The 15,092-nt window shown below is 56.6% G+C and overlaps 2 protein-coding genes across 4 annotated transcripts; one reads left to right on the forward strand and one right to left on the reverse strand.

Annotated features, from left to right (window-relative positions):
• Positions 1 to 1,567: 1,567 nt before the first annotated feature.
• On the reverse strand, positions 1,568 to 11,135 carry Ndufs6 (NADH:ubiquinone oxidoreductase subunit S6). Of its 2 annotated transcripts, none has more exons than XM_046430379.2 (4): positions 10,980 to 11,134; positions 10,161 to 10,214; positions 2,907 to 3,029; positions 1,568 to 1,740 (listed from the first exon to the last, which is right to left on the reverse strand). In XM_046430379.2, the coding sequence occupies exons 1-4, from the start codon at positions 11,085 to 11,087 to the stop codon at positions 1,675 to 1,677; spliced, it is 351 nt and encodes a 116-aa protein (XP_046286335.1). In that variant the 5' UTR covers positions 11,088 to 11,134; the 3' UTR covers positions 1,568 to 1,674. The 2 variants fall into 2 exon arrangements, with proteins under 2 accessions (XP_046286335.1, XP_058430492.1); XM_058574509.1 differs by lacking the exon at positions 1,568 to 1,740 and adding an exon at positions 1,767 to 2,469 and having other exon boundaries at positions 10,980 to 11,135.
• Positions 11,136 to 11,261: 126 nt separating this feature from the next.
• On the forward strand, positions 11,262 to 14,854 carry Mrpl36 (mitochondrial ribosomal protein L36). Of its 2 annotated transcripts, none has more exons than XM_046430375.2 (2): positions 11,262 to 11,455; positions 12,836 to 14,854. In XM_046430375.2, exons 1-2 carry the CDS (start codon positions 11,346 to 11,348, stop codon positions 13,149 to 13,151), a joined length of 426 nt encoding a protein of 141 aa, XP_046286331.1. In that variant the 5' UTR covers positions 11,262 to 11,345; the 3' UTR covers positions 13,152 to 14,854. The 2 variants fall into 2 exon arrangements, with proteins under 2 accessions (XP_046286331.1, XP_046286334.1); XM_046430378.2 differs by lacking the exon at positions 11,262 to 11,455 and adding an exon at positions 12,623 to 12,740.
• The last annotated feature ends 238 nt before the right edge of the window (positions 14,855 to 15,092 follow it).

Consider the following 15,092-nt stretch of genomic DNA (forward strand, 5'->3'; position numbering starts at 1 on the left):
CACAAACACGCCGTCCAGAGGGATGCAGCTAACACTGGGACGGAGGGAAAGGTGTAGCCTTCAGTCCACAGGCAAAGGAACAAACCAGATCCTCCACCTCGGGGTGAGAAAGAACAGCACAATAAACAGCAAGGAAGAGGAAACGGAAAATGAGCAGAAACAGACGCAAGAATCCAGACAGACACCAGCAAGGACCGACAAGCCAAGGGCCACTGTAAACACAAATGCCATTGACAGACCTCTGGTGGGAGTGGCCAGAGGCCAACAGGCAGCAGGGCCACCGGGAGAGGGAGAAGCGGCTGGCCACACAGAGCAGACAGGCCAGCAACAGGCTCATTTTCTAGAAAGAAATCCAACCTATGGAAGTGGCTCAAGAATCAACGTCCAACAGCCGTGAGGGGAAAGGATCTAAGGCCGCCAAGACGCCCTGGAGTCCAGCCTCCACACCCAGGGACACTCTGGCTTACCCCGCCTCCATGCAGCACCACCCAACTACCAAGACCCAATGACCATCTCCTCAGGGAACCAGCAGCACGCTCACCCTGCGCAGATGCCCCAGAGTGTGACCCACACGCCACGCGACCTTCAGCAAGGACACGCTGGTCGGAGAGTCCCTGGGGCCTCTCCTGGAGCAATGCTGTTCAGAGTCTGGGTTTCAGAGACTAAAACCCAGCACAGAGCCCTGCAGCTCTCCAGGGCCACGCCCGTCCAGGGAAGGGACACCAGCGGCTCCAACACACTGACCTAAGTCGAGCTAAAGAGCAGAATGCCGACATGACCAAGAGACCCTCGGTAAACACGGCCGTTGGGTTAAGCAACTCAGAGCCAGCAGGGCCACAGGGCTGACAGGTTCTAGTGCTCCTCCCCTCCCAGTCCCGTGTCACACTCCCTGGCGTGGGCTTCCTCCTCGCTGGACCCTGCAGAGCACAGATGTCACGTTCCCACTGTGACCTGAAGCCCAGGAGGCAGGTGTTTCCCTGACTCGTCAGTCTCACCCCACTCCAGAGGACAGCTCCTGGGACCCAGGACTTCTCCTTACCCTCCCCGCCTACCTGAGACTTGCCAACGCTGGCACCGACCCTCAATGACCTGCTGTCCCTTGTGCACATGGCCTCTACACACGGAGGCCTCACTCACAAACCTGGCTGGTGCCCACCCGCTGCAGCAATCCCCACCCTCGAGTGCCCCCCACCCCAAGAAGGACGGAGCACAGCCCCAGGCCAGCCCTCCTGCCCGGTGTTCCCAAGGTCAGGCATGGTGGCTAACTCCCTGCACTCACACAGGCACGTCTCAGGACAGAAGGAGCTCGGGTGATCAAGGTCCCTGACCACCAAGGGCTGGCCCGGCTCTCCCAGCGCCCCGCTGCCCTCTGGAAGCTCACCAGCGAGGGCTGCCTGCTCTCTTCTCTCTAGACCCTAGATTTCTTGATTTCTAGCTTGATATCTTTCACCCAGAACCCGCCTCGCCTCTTTCCTCTACAGTCTTGGGGACCCTGGTGTGCCTGTTGTCTGTGGGCTCCTCCCCACCACCTTGGAAGTTCGTCCTAGGAAAGAAGAGACCGCAGAGCTCGCGGGAGGTGTCTTTATTCAGCAGGGCCCCTGCACAGGGAGCGGCGCCTACACTGTGCTCCTGAGGTTGAGGCACCCCGCGGTGCTGGGCGACAGGCTGCCGATGCTAATGACGATGCTGTTGGAACCGTAGGCCACAGTAGCCACATGTCCCGGTTTTAGTTTCTTTGTCCTGAAAAAAATTCAAAAGGAAAATCTCATAGTGCACACTCCACTTCCAACCACAGCCTGAGGAGCAGCACAGGACAGGAGATGCATGTCAACCAGAAGGTCACTGAGGCCCAGGTCGGGGCTGAGCTGGGACGAGCAGGCCCTGGATCCTGGTTCACCCTGGCCTGACCTGTGGGGCAGCGGGAGGCAGAGGATGGAGCCCCACCTCAGGCCCTGCCTCTGCAGCCGTCCCAAAGGACGGCCAGAGGAACTCCCGTGCCCCCAACAGCTATAGCTGGCTGCGACCCACCTGCTCTCTGAGCCCGAGGACCAGGATGCCCCAACCTCAGCCCACGGGCCGGGCTCCAGGGATGTCACCTGGACACAAAGTGACAGCATCCTGTTCTAGGCTGCTGACACCTGGCGCTGCTACACTGCCCTTTACCCTGACGAGCACCCAAGATGAATGCCAGCTTCCAGTAAAGGCCACTTCCAAAGGCGACAGGCCACCAACCAGGACACCAGCTGGTGAAACAAGAGCCCCACCTGCCCCGTCACAGGGTCTGCAGTCTTCTCTCCTCCAGCACATGACCTGCACCACTGGGGATGTGCCCCAGGGCCTCACAGCTCCTCCGCTGGCCCGTTCCTCGTCCTCACGAGCCCGTGTGTTGCTAGCCGATAGGAAAAGCCTCCCTTTGAGGGTCTCATGCTGCCATCCCGACCTTCAGTGTGGCTGGATGCAGACAGGTCCCTCAGGGAGGAGGTTAAAATGGGTCACTAAGGTGGTCCGCATGAGCAGACACATGCAGAGGGACCACCACATGTGGACACAGGGAGGACACAGCGTCTGCCAGTCAGGGAAGGCCGTCAGGAGAGGGCCTGCCCGCCAACCTGGGCCTCCAGCCTTGGGAAAGGCATGGACATCCATGCCTGAGCCTTAGGCTGAGGCACCCTGCCTGGCAGCCTAGGACAGCAGCCAGGGGGATGGCTCAGAGACAGGCCTGGTGCTAGAGGGGGGAGGGTGGAGGCCCCAGGACGACACCAAGCCAGCACTCAGGCACGAAGCTGCTTCCAGAAGGCCACTCCACACAGGCCCCGCCGTGCAGGCTGGCAGGCGAGTGTGTGCAGGTGACCACTGGGGACCAGCAGGCCACACAAAGAGCACCAGCGAGCAGCAAGGCTACCTACCAGGTTTATGTACACCTTGGGGTGGCCCAGGGCGCCCCCGCCGCCGTCACAGGAGATCACCCGGTGGTCCACCTCGCTCACAGGCTGCTCTGCTATCAAATCAATGGCGAAGTTTTCATTCACCTGGAACAAGAGGAAACTTAGCCAGGTGCACACAGCCTCGATCATCTATACCACAGAAGCTTGTCAACAGCACCCACCCAACCCATGACCCGGCACATTTCACTAAAGATGACCATCGTAGTCTTTCCACACAGACGAACAATTCCGTGAAACACAGCCACACGTCCACATTGACCCTTCACATGGAATGCAAGGATTGGAACAGGAGGAAGAATTCTCACTCTGCCCTTGGCTCGGCAACTGCCAAGCCTGCCCCAGGTGCCCACACTCACTCTCCTGTCCCCTCCAGTGCCTGTGCCCACCGTCTCCAGACCCAGAAGAGCACAGCTGGCCACAGGCCTCCGGGCTTTCTCGAGAGACCTGACAGGGAAGCTGGTGTGTGGCAAGCATGACCCCACGAATGTCAACACGTACATCCACACCCACACGCTCTCGCAAGCACAAAGACACCCACACAGACATGCGGTTCAGAACAGTGAGTCCTCGAGAGAGCGCCAACTCCGATCTACAGGACTGTCTGTGCTAGTGTCCACCCAAGCGCCTTTTTGCACGGTGAGAGCACTGGAGCTCAATGACAGCCCATGCTAACCTGCACAGTCCCCAGCTGAAGGAACTGCGGGCCCAACACCAGAGTCCAGGGGCTGCACCCCTGCCACAGTCTGGCTGGGCACAAATGCCGCAGTCTGGCTGGGCACACAATCACGAGCCACCACACAGCTTGTAGATTCAAACAGCAACTCTTTATTCCCGAACTCACACCAGCCGTCTACAAACACGTTCTCGGGAAATCCACGTTCTCTGCCCAAATCCACGTTCTCTGCCCAAATCCACGTTCTCTGCCCAAATCCACCTCCACTGGGCTTCTATCTCCAAAATATACTGTCTGAATCCCGTGAGAACTCAAGGGGAACTCAGGCAGCAGGATACGCCCTATTCCCAGCAGGAATAATCTTAAACCTTAAACCTGGAACCTAAACTGGGAACGCCCTAAACACGATTATCTTAAAACCGGGAACACCCTAATCTGCCTTGGTCCTTGAGCAAGGTCACGTACATTCAATGTCACTGCAACATGGGGTACGCTGGCAAGGAAATTGTCATACCTACTTGGCTAATGGCTCCCAGCACACCCCCACCCGAGGCAGATCCCCACCAGCATAGTTACGGCTTCACAAAACGCAGAGCTGGCCCTGCCGCAGTGAGTCTCCCCCTCCCGGCTGATTCAAACACGTTTTCACACATCCAAACAAACCTGAAGGGACAGGCAGCACCAGGCCCTCCGGTCCTCCCCAGCCTGGCAGGGAGCCTGCTCCGCCTCACCAGGTGGGGGAGCGTCCACAGCAGGTCCTGACCTGCACACATGGGGCTCCTGCCGCCGCCTCCTTCTCCATCACAAAATGCTGCATGCAGCCACCAACCAGCACTTCCTGGAAAGCAGTCCCCTTCCCCAGAGCCCCCTTCCATAACAGTGCCCAACGTGCCCTGTGTGCGGCCGCTGACTTCGCGCTTTCCGTGCTTCTCCCTTAACGGCACTGCATGAGCAGCCCCGCACACAGGTGTGCACAACAGGAAGTGTGTCCTCAGGGAGCACCGGGCAGTGGGCCCCTACGGCCTGAGGATGAACAGCACACAGAACTGTCAGACGCTGGCCAGGCTCAGCCCCGCCTCTGGGGGCACCTCAGAGCAGCTCTGGGTGGTGCTGCTCTCCGTCAGGGCAGCTGAGAGCTCCGCCAAGTCCAGGTCTGCTGCCCATTTCCACAGGACTCTGGTGCCTTTTCCTGTGTATTTTAAAGTTCTTCATCATGGAACATCAGACCTTTATCAAATCAGGCTGTGACTGTCCCACCACACACCCAGGTTCTGACTTCCAGCGTGTCACCAGGACTCCGGCATGCCCCTTCTCCAGGCGCATTCTAGTAGTGACTTGTCCAACTGCAGGAAAAAGCCTACTGCGAGGGGACTGGGCATGCGTCAAGCTGACCCGTTAACTTAGCCAGACACCCCGGACAAAGCCAAAACATGTGCACAAGAAAAGGGCCCTCGCCTGTCCAAATCTACTCCGTGCCTCGGGGACCAGCCCTCAGCAGTGGCTCGGAACCACGGCAGAGACCTTCCTCAGGGTCTCCTGTGTCTGCTGGCGAGTCCTGGTCTCCTCGTCCACCGCATCGCCTACCAGACTAGTGTAACGAACCCCTGTGAGGAGACACACGAAAGGGCAGACAGACACGGGGTACAAGTGGGCAGACCGACGGGAGCGGAGAGGAGTAAAGAGGTGAAGAAGAGGAAGTGTCCGCTCCTCCCTCCCGCCCAGCTTATTCACTCAAAAAAGGCCACATATTACTCTTCACCGTGACTACACCCTGAGGGCCAACTGAGATCAGGTCCAGGTTAATACAAACAGAGCCTCTCACACCCAAGGACGTTACTATGGAAACCAGGTAGTGCACCCGCATAGTTATCTTAATAGCCTCAGGGGGAAACTGCTGGGCATTCCAATCGTGGGAATCAGGGCGCCAGTTGCCCCCAAGAGTTTGCTCACTGGGGGACGCTTCCCTGTCTATTTCCATGGTCAGAATACCTACAGACTAGTATGCACCATCTGGCAGAAACCCGAGAGCCTGGGAAGAAAGAATTGCTCTACTGCTCCACCTCACAGTGGCTTTTTACAAAGGAATCCAACATCCTGGCTTGGTGAGCAGCACCTCCTGATGCCCCCGGTGGCAAATCCAGAAACCCAGGTGGGGCTGACCTCCAGGAGTGTCCATCCCTGACTTAACTGCCTCAGTCACCAGCTGGAACAGCCAGAAGACAGGCATTCTCACTGCAAGAAGCAGAGCCTTAGCGGTAAGAAGCCCACCACACAGTGCTCCGCCCACCCCAAGCCCCCCTGAATCCACCCTTGTTCCTTCATGAGTCACCAGGCCTGCTGCAAGCAGGAGATTTTCCCTTTTCCAGAGCACTTCCACAAAAGCCAGCTTAGGAGGCCAGAGGTTCCACAGCTGCTGCATACCACAGGGGACACACTGCAAGAGGCAGCGTCCCACCCTTCCCATAAGCCATTAGGCCCACAGGAGCATGGAGCCCGACATAAGGTCAACAGACTGCCCCAGGTCACTCTGCAAGGCTGGCTGGGTAAACAACCTTGCTGTTTCCAATCGGGTGAGAGCTGCAGTCCAACAGGGTCCTGGCAGTCCAGGGGCATGCTGGCCTCCACCCCTGCAGCCCCAACTCCCACCTGCACATTCTGGACTACACCAGGCAGACAGACCCTCGCCAGTACAGGGGCGGGGCTGAAAACAAGCCCAGAAGCTCACGACACGGGCAGGCAGCTGTGTCCAGAACTACCTGGCCAGGGCCGAGGAGTCTTGTACCACTGCTGGCAGAGGCTGGCCGCAGAGAGGCAATGCCCAGTGCCTTTCACCAAAGCTCATGGAAACATGGCCTTCCAGAAGGGTTGGTGTTTCTAGGAAGACTTGTCAGCTACAGGCTACCACCGAGTGCAGCCTCTCGGAGCTCTCTGGAAACAGAGAAGTCACCAGAAATGACGGTGCCCGAAGCCCACAGCAGTGCCCAGCAGCGGCCGGCCTCCACTGTGGCGCTACAGGCCCCTCGGCCACGATACCAGCACCTTGCGGCGGGCCTGTAAGAACCAAGGGAGCAATGCCAGAACCAAGGGAGTGAAGCCTTGCGGTGCAGTAACATGGGACACTAAGTGACAACATGTCAGAGGCCACACTAACAACCCCCCAGGCCCCGAGCACGCAGAGACCCAGGTCTCCTGCGGGAAGGGCAGCTGACGCCGGGCTACTGCTGACACACGAGACTGCCCTCCTGTCACTTACTGTGCAGCCCAGGGCGACCCTGACCTCATTATTATCAGCTGCTCCCCAGAACTCAGCTCCATGCAGGAGTACGATGAAAACGCAGTCAACACGCCAGCCTGCACCACGCTGCCTCGGGCCCCCCCTGCTCTTCCAAGGGGAGCGGACGGGAGCGGCAGGGCACCGCCGGGTCCTGTGAGACCATCTGTGGACAGACTCACAGCTGGTCACTGCCACCCTGGAAATGACAACCCTTCCTCTGATCTGGGCATGCAGACACAATTCAAACCCCAAGCCCCAGATTGGGCACAAGTGGTGTTTTCTCTCTTGGCTCCTCTTTGGCTGAGCACTGTGGTACACAATCTCCCCTTGTCACCCAGGTTTTATTGCCTTCGACTGGGTGAGTTAAAGAAATACACTGTTAGGTGCCCCCGCCCCCTGTTCTCTTGTGGCAGGCAGGTCCCCTGGGCTGAGGGCCTTTGGCCTGTACAGTCCATCTGTGTTGATCAGGAGGCCCTTCCTCCCACCTCCTCTGTTGGGGCTGTAACTGTCCTGCAGGTCCGTCCCTTCAGCCGCCTTTCTTCCATCCTGGTCATTTTACCTTTAAAGCTAAACACTGTGTCCTGGAAACGGACCACCGGGATTTTCTATTACTCACAACAGAGTCAGGGCTGATCTTGCGGCTGCCTCGCAGAGAAGCCACCACATCTAAACCTCGGTGACTAACGGTTTGAACATTTTCTCTGGGTCCTGGGGGGCAAACAGCCCTGGCCAAGATGGCAGGCCTGTGATTCGTATTCCTCAAGAGGACTCACTATTCATGTCTTCTATGCCCTGGCCCAGGAGCTGCCCCACCCTGGTGACAAGTGACAATTTTCCACCCTGGTACAGCATCAGCATGAAATCCCTTTCCTGCCTGAGTGGTCTGTGACAAACAGGGTGGAGTGAGCACTGCTGCTGAGCCCCTGAAAGGGACCCAGTCAGTCTCCACAGGGGCCTGAGGTCACCTTCTCCCCAATTTTCTTTCTCTCTTTATCATGTCACACTGTGTTGCCAGCTGGCCTCACACCTCAGCCTCCCGAGCAGCTGGGATCACAGCCATGTGCCTGCGGCCCCGGCTTCATCTTGTTTCCCTAAGATGGCAAAAGACACATCAACACCAGCATCTTAAAGCCCTTTGAGTGCTGAGATGGCTGTAAGCATTTCACAAAGTTGTACAATCATGACCCCTGCTCACCTGTCCCTGTAACCCACTGCAGCACCACGAAGCCCCCAACACTTCCCACCCTGTCATCAAGGTTCAGGCGACTACATCAGAACCCCCGTCCCTTCCCTCTTAGGTCTGGACAGCGTCCCACTGTGCGTGCACCATGTTCCCATCCCCTGTCCTGTGGAAGGAGGCCTGCATGGCCTCCACATCTTCTCCACGGTGAACAGCGCTACGTGAACACAGCTGTGCAGATCCCACGTGCCTGCGGCCCCGGCTTCAGTTCCCGTGGGTCCAGTTAGGCATGGAATGGCGGGTCCCGGGTTCCCTGCAGCGGCTGCCTTGACGGCACTTGCTGGCTCCTCTCTGGGCCCCTGATGTGCTTCCACACCACACACTGGCAGCTTCCTCTCCAGCACGGCTTGCAGTTGACTGTCCACCAGCCTAAGCTGCACACACTCTTCTCAGAAGGATCTGTTCACCTCACATGGAGAACCTGTGAGCACCACCTGCAGGCTCCCTAAAATCAGTGATGGCTTGCACCTTAAAGTGCCATTGAAAAGCAGCGAGGGGCTGGGCAGGTGAGGCCACAGGGTCTCTGCTGACATCCCAGCCAGCCCCAGGCTATGGAGGTCACAACAGTGCCCAGAACCCATCTCCACCTGGCTACAGAGGTCCAATGTGGGTTGCCTGGGTGCAGACTTAGGAGGGAGCCCATCCCACGGGGAGGGAGGCTGGCTGAAGGGCCCGGTCTCCTGGTGTTCTGCAGCTTCTGCCTAATTGCTTACCTTCAAACACTGAAAATGAGCCTGCCCTCCAGCTGTAAGGAGAGCAGCCGCACAGCAAGGTGCTCTCTTCCCAGTGCTTCCGGGGGCAGCTGCTCCCAGCCCATCCCTGTCTCAGGCACCAGGTACCCACGCCCCAGGAGATGAGTAACCAAGACTCACTGTGTTAGAAAACTCACTGGTGGGAGCATGGCTCTGAATGCAGCCAGCCAGGACAACCCAGCACCCGAGCTTGTAAGCAAACACACCAATGCACTCTGGCCAGTCCCCACCACCTCCAGTCCCAGATGTCCCCTTCACACCACTTCCCACTGCAGGCCTCAGAGTACCACCAGTGCAGGAGAGGGATACCTGCTATCAACAGTGCATGTCTGACAACCCAGTAACGGCAGCAGAAGAACCTGCAGCCGGGCATCCACCTTTCCAGGGGCCCAGGGCACCACCAACTCCAGGACCACATCAGGCCTTACTTCTGTTCCCTTTCTTGTGGGGGCGGGGCGTGCCTCATTCTGTGGCATATCTGCAGCCTCCTCTCAATAAGAGCTGCCACAAACTGGGACCGTGGGGCCCTATACAGGCACTCTGCAGCCATGGCAGCTCAAGAATGCACTAGCCCCATGGGGAGGTGCTTCCCATTCTCTCCTGCAAAGGCCAGCTCAACACCCAGTGTTCTGTTACTCTTGGTCTTCAGATTAAGTCCAGCTTCATCTTATTTGTTAAAATACTACCAATGAAACTAGAGATAGTGAGATCAGGGGTTGCCAGAGGCTGGGTATAGAGGATGAACAGGCAGGCGCAGAGATGTGCTGGCCAGGAAAACCCCTGTGTGCTCCTGCAATGGTGGGTCCCCGTCAGTGCACATCTGTCAAACCCAGAGAGTGCATACATTAGGAGCGACCCCTCTGTAATCTGTGGGTACAAGTCAGACATCAGTTCCAAAATCGGTTCACCAACTATAACAAAGGTCCATGCCAACACAAGATAGATGTGAGCAACAGCAGAGACCGCGAGGGACAGAGGTGTTTAGGACTCTGTGCTCTGTTCAGTTTTTCTAAAACCCAAAAGTGATCTATAAAATTACTCTTAGAGGCCAAGCTCACTGGTAGAGAGCTTGCCTGGTAGTGTGCATGGCCCCGGATCCCTGTGCCTGCCCCCCCATACACAAACTGAAAAGTCAAAAAATTAGGTCAAAGGGGGATTTCTCCACTGGTAGCAAAATGTCTCAGATTTTGGGGTACTCCAGATTTTTGGATTAGGCATGCTCCCCCCACATAAGCTTTTTGAATGCTTACCTGTCTTAACTAGATCTTTCACTCACCTCTTTCTGGCGACCTACAAACCGAATTTTCCTGTAGTCTTTATCATCATAAACCTGAAAGAAAAAGACCATCTGTGATTTCACAGTCCAGTTCTGAAAGTGGTCACTGAACATCAATGACAATGTTTCAGGGAAGTGCATTTCCCTGGCATTTAGGCCTCTGAGGTTGAACCCAACGCCCAAGAAGTGTACTGTGCAAGAAGGAGCGTTTGCCAGAAAGATTCTGAAGGCAGGTGGAAAGCCTAGGGGAGCTGGCCAGCAGGAAGGGAAGAGAAGAGACAAGCCTGACTCGGGAAGGACCCCCAACCTTCTTTTCACATATGGCAAACGGCTTCATTTCCTCCTCTAAATACTAAAGACAAGTATACAGGGTCATCTGTTGGTTCACCATCGTAGTGGAGCGCCATTCTGGGCTTTACGCTACATCAGACTCCTCGAGTTAGCAACACCCTCGATTTAATACTAAGCAGCCTTAAGAAATTTGACCAAAAGAACTGGCGGTTACAGACTTCCAAAAGGATGTCTGCCCTAGACAGCGGGCAGAGCTGCCCATCGGACAGCTCCTGAAGGTAGCCCAGGAGCGGCCCAGGAGGGCTGAGACCCCCACCGTCCCGTCGGTGCGCGCGCTTACGAACACTAGTGTGCACGAGCGTGTCAGTGAGCGGGGCAGCACAAGCGTGCACAGCGTGTCAGCTGCGCGGGGCAGCACAAGAGTGCACCAGCGTCCGTCGGTATCTGTGCGACCCCCGACGCTGTCTGCCCGCTGCCTCCCGCGAGCCCACCATGCCGTTCCCCGCCGAGCCGCGGACCAACCATTACCTGGCCGGTGTGCGTGACCTTCTCCCCTGTCGGCGACACCCGCACGCCGAAACTCCGGGCCACCCGGGGCAGCCACAGCAGCTGGCGGAAGGTCACTGCCGCCGCCATCTTGCCTGTGACCCTTGACCCGCGCGCCGTCGCTCCAAGGGCCGCGCATGCGCCTGGCTTTCGGCGGGGGCCTGTGCTCCCGAGATTTCACCCCAAGAGGTGCGCGTGCGCTTCGCCGTCTGGGAGGGCTGGGACTGCGCTCAGTTGAGGCGGAGCTCTTTGAGGACGCAGGTGTTCCGCAGTTAGTAATGCCCAGCAACTCTTACTTGGGAAAAGGCAGAGGAGGGTGGAAACTGAAGATGCACTGCTTGTATTCTCATGACATCGATGATCATGAGAAGTTTAAGTATCGGCATTTTTGGTAGACATCAGTGCTTAGCGGAAGAAAATGGAAGTGCATCCCCCTTGCAAAACATGCAGCGTTCCTGGTAAGGAGGCAGCCCAGTTCGTGGGTTTCTGCAACAGAGACCTAATAAAAGCTACCAGTAAAACTACAGTCGATTTTATCTAGCATGCAAAAACACAGGCTTGAGAAATGCCTAAGACAGGGTACAAAACTCTGGCCTCCAAACCTGGTATGGGCTGTTTCGCCCCTCAGGCTTCGTCCTCTAACGTAAACCTTTTTCATAGACTTTTCCAAGGGTTAAAGTCACACAGGGGCCAGCCCGTAGAACGAGCAAGCTCGAACATCATAGGGACAAGATTAAGGTGGGGCCCTGAATTTACAGGAAAAACAGGAGTGGGGTTGAGGTGCTAATTCCCTAAGGAGTTAACAGAAGCTTACATGTATCCATCCGGGCATGCCACAGTCTGGATTCTGGTTTGATGCACTGGTAGCTGCAGCCAGAGTCTGAGGACCAGGTGACTCCAAGAAAAAACGCCTACATATTGCTGGCAGGTATTGGGAAATGATAAAGAGGAAGAAAAGTCGATAAGAAACAATGCGCATAAAAGCCTTCAGAAAAAGAAAAGGTGGTCCAACAAATGCCATGCTCAAAGGCAGAATTGTCTCAAAGCTAATAAAACTCCAGGATCCTGGTGCTCACCTGGTGAGGTACAAAGGTGGGCTGCCTGATTAGCCTTGTGAACTGGCGGAGAACAAGTGCCAGCCTGATAAGACTCACTTCGCTATACGTAAAAAGTGAGATGGATGAATTCACTTATAGATACCTGAAAACAAATATTCAGAGAGCTAACTGGACAATCTAGGTGTTCACTCTAAAATTTGTTGCACTATTTTACGTGTTTGGGGCTTTTCATAATGTTGGAGATAAACAGTTTATTCGTGATCAATTAGGGGCACTGTCTATATCCACTCGCCTCTATGAACCCCTTCATATTTCTGCCAGGATGTCACTTATAGAACGTTATCTTTCACATATGTTTAGACACTGGTTTGTCAGTTTTCCCTATGTCTAAGTGGTTGTAATTTCTTTTTCATTGTGAATATGCAGTTTCACTCCCACTTCTGCATTTTCGCCCAAGGCACACAAGTAGCCGACCGGAATGGTTCGCGGGAGCCCGGTGCGCAACGCCCGGCTAGCCTAGTGCGCATGTGCCTTTAGCTCTGCGCCTGATGGAGGGTGGGGAGGGGCAGGAGACTCGCCTCCATCTTACTTCCGGGCGGTAGCGTCCCGCGCCACTGAGCAGGCGCCTGCGCAGGCGCAGGAGCGGGAGAGCGGGTGGTGGTGCGGACGGACGGTTCCTTGCCAGGTCAGGGTCCGGGGTTCCGGGCGCCTCTGTTTCCCCGGGTGGGCAGCGGGTGGGGCGGGGGCGCGGCGCGGGCGCTGACTGGTTTTCTCCCACAGGCCGGGACGAGGCATGGCCGCACTACTGGCGAGGCGCGTGCTGGCGACCGTCGCGGGCTCGCTCCGACTCCTGAGCCCTTGCGCCGCGGCGTCCGCCTCGTGCGCGTCCCTGCTGTCCGGCCTCGCGGGCGCGGTGCGGGCGGGCGCCGTGCGGGCGGGCGCCGTGCCGCTCCCTCCGCTCCCGCAGCCCGCGGCGGGCTTCAAGACCAAGGCTGTGCTCAAGAAGCGCTGCAAGGACTGCTACCTGGTGAAGCGGCGCGGGCGCTGGTTCGTCTACTGCAAGACCAACCCCAGGCACAAGCAGCGGCAGATGTAGCGGAGCCCTCGGCCTCTGCGCGGGCGACCGACCGACGCGACCTCGGGAACGTGCCTTATCAGAGGAAATAAATTTTAACAGCCCGTGTTCTGACCTCTCTTGACCTTAGGGCCGGCAGCCCTTTGTATCAGCCCACACCTAGTCAAGCCAGAGCCCCAGATGGGAAGCGAATTGCCTTCCTCCGCCGTGGAGTGTTTGCGCACGGACTAGAGGGTGGAAGACCCCTGGAGTCCGAAGGCGCTTCCTGGGGCGGAGCTCTGGCCTGTGTCTTACAAGCCCCGGGGACAGCAGTCCCATCCCAAGGACCCGGCTGAAAGACATGTGGGCAACTTCTAGCTAAAGGACACTTAATCCGTTTACTGCAAATGCCTTTGGGGTAGCAGTTAAGTCTGTCATTCTTGGTCTGAGGCAAAGCAGAAATGCCCCATGTCAGCAAGTCGATGCTTTCAGAAAGTGGTAGTTGATGCTTTGCTAAAGGAGATGAGAAGCAAAACCGTACCCTGGTGTCTTTGCAGAGGATCTGAAGGAAGCATTATGCTCTGGCATTTTGGAGAGCTGCCGTTTGTCAGTGTTGAAAAGCTGAAGCAGGATTCTTGGGAAACGAGGTCCTTTTGTGTCCTGGCTCTTCATGTGCTGTGAGTCTCAGAGATGAGTCTCATGAATACAGTGAACCTTAGTTTGGCACAATTACTGGCTGGTTCTAAACTACAGAGAACGTGTGTGGGCCCACGAGTCCAATACAGGGAGCTGTGGACCCGGTTCCCCAGGGTAGGGAATGTGGAGACTGTTGCTGGAGTACCAGCTGCCCCCGCGTCAGAAATTCAGGAAGTTTGACAGTGGGTGATGACAATAAATGACAGAGTTTCAAATACCAGGTGTCATTTCCCAAGGTCACCCCTGTGAAGTGCCTGTGCCCTGGGCCTCTGATGCTCAGGGAAGTGGGGAGGGATGCTTCTGGTGGAGCCCAAGCACCAGTGGTAATCAGGCACCGAGGAGAGGGATCTTGGCAGTGCTGAGCGTTTAAGGGGGAGAGAAAGGAGCATGCCCAGACCTAGGCGGTTGGTGTGACTCGCACACACGTGAACCTGGAGATGGCTAGGAGACTCCAGAAGCAGCAGAGTTTTGGTTTGGGGGTGCTAGGCCATAGGAGGGAAAATGGATAGTGTCATAAGCAGAGCCTGGCATCTTATGGGGAGAGGACCTGGTACAGACAGATGAATAGTGTAGTTATTCCCCGGGGTCCAGGTCACCTGTCATGGGCAGCCCGGCCAGCACCTACTGGAGACAGTGGCAGCTCTGTCTGCCTGGGGAGTGACCAGGAGCCTGGTCCAAAGTGGACAGACAAGGCAGCTGAAGGGACTGGTGGGACCTCCCTGTCCCTGGGCTGCTGGAGCCCTTTCATCATGGCCACTCCTGCACATCCATCCACTCTGATGCCCAGCTCTCCCATTTGAAATGATGGTGCACAGAGGTCTGAGCATAGGCCAGGTCCCAGCTCTGCCATTGCCCGTGGTGTGACCTTGGCTCTGTGCTTCAGCTCCCTCTCGAAGTGGGTGAGAAAGGTGGACTGCCACCTTGGAGCTGGCGTGGTGGAATGCAGGTGTGGAGTTTGTGTGTGGTTTTATTAGTAACAGAATAAGCGGCAACTTTTATTCCCAAGGTTTTCCAGTACAATTGTTTTTCAATAAAAATAAGTAAGCCTTTCCAATGGCTGAATTCCTCACCCTCTGAACTCTATCCGGCCGGGTGGGCGCTGTGCAGACAGGCTTGGGGGTGAGGCAGGAATTCTGAGTCTGTGTGACAATACTTGGGACCTCCTGGAAGAAAGGGTGAGTTCACATCACCTATCAGGCACACAAGCCACTCCAGTGCTTCTGAGTCAGCTGTTTCATTGCCCACTCTTGAGGGTCTTGGGGAAGGACCCCACTGGGTGGTTTGTCT

The sequence above is a fragment of the Marmota monax genome, unplaced genomic scaffold, assembly GCF_021218885.2.
Source record: "Marmota monax isolate L192 unplaced genomic scaffold, Marmota_monax_Labrador192_F-V1.1 WCK01_AAM20220418_F8-fsc00082, whole genome shotgun sequence".
In the NCBI taxonomy this organism is placed as follows: domain Eukaryota; kingdom Metazoa; phylum Chordata; class Mammalia; order Rodentia; family Sciuridae; genus Marmota; species Marmota monax.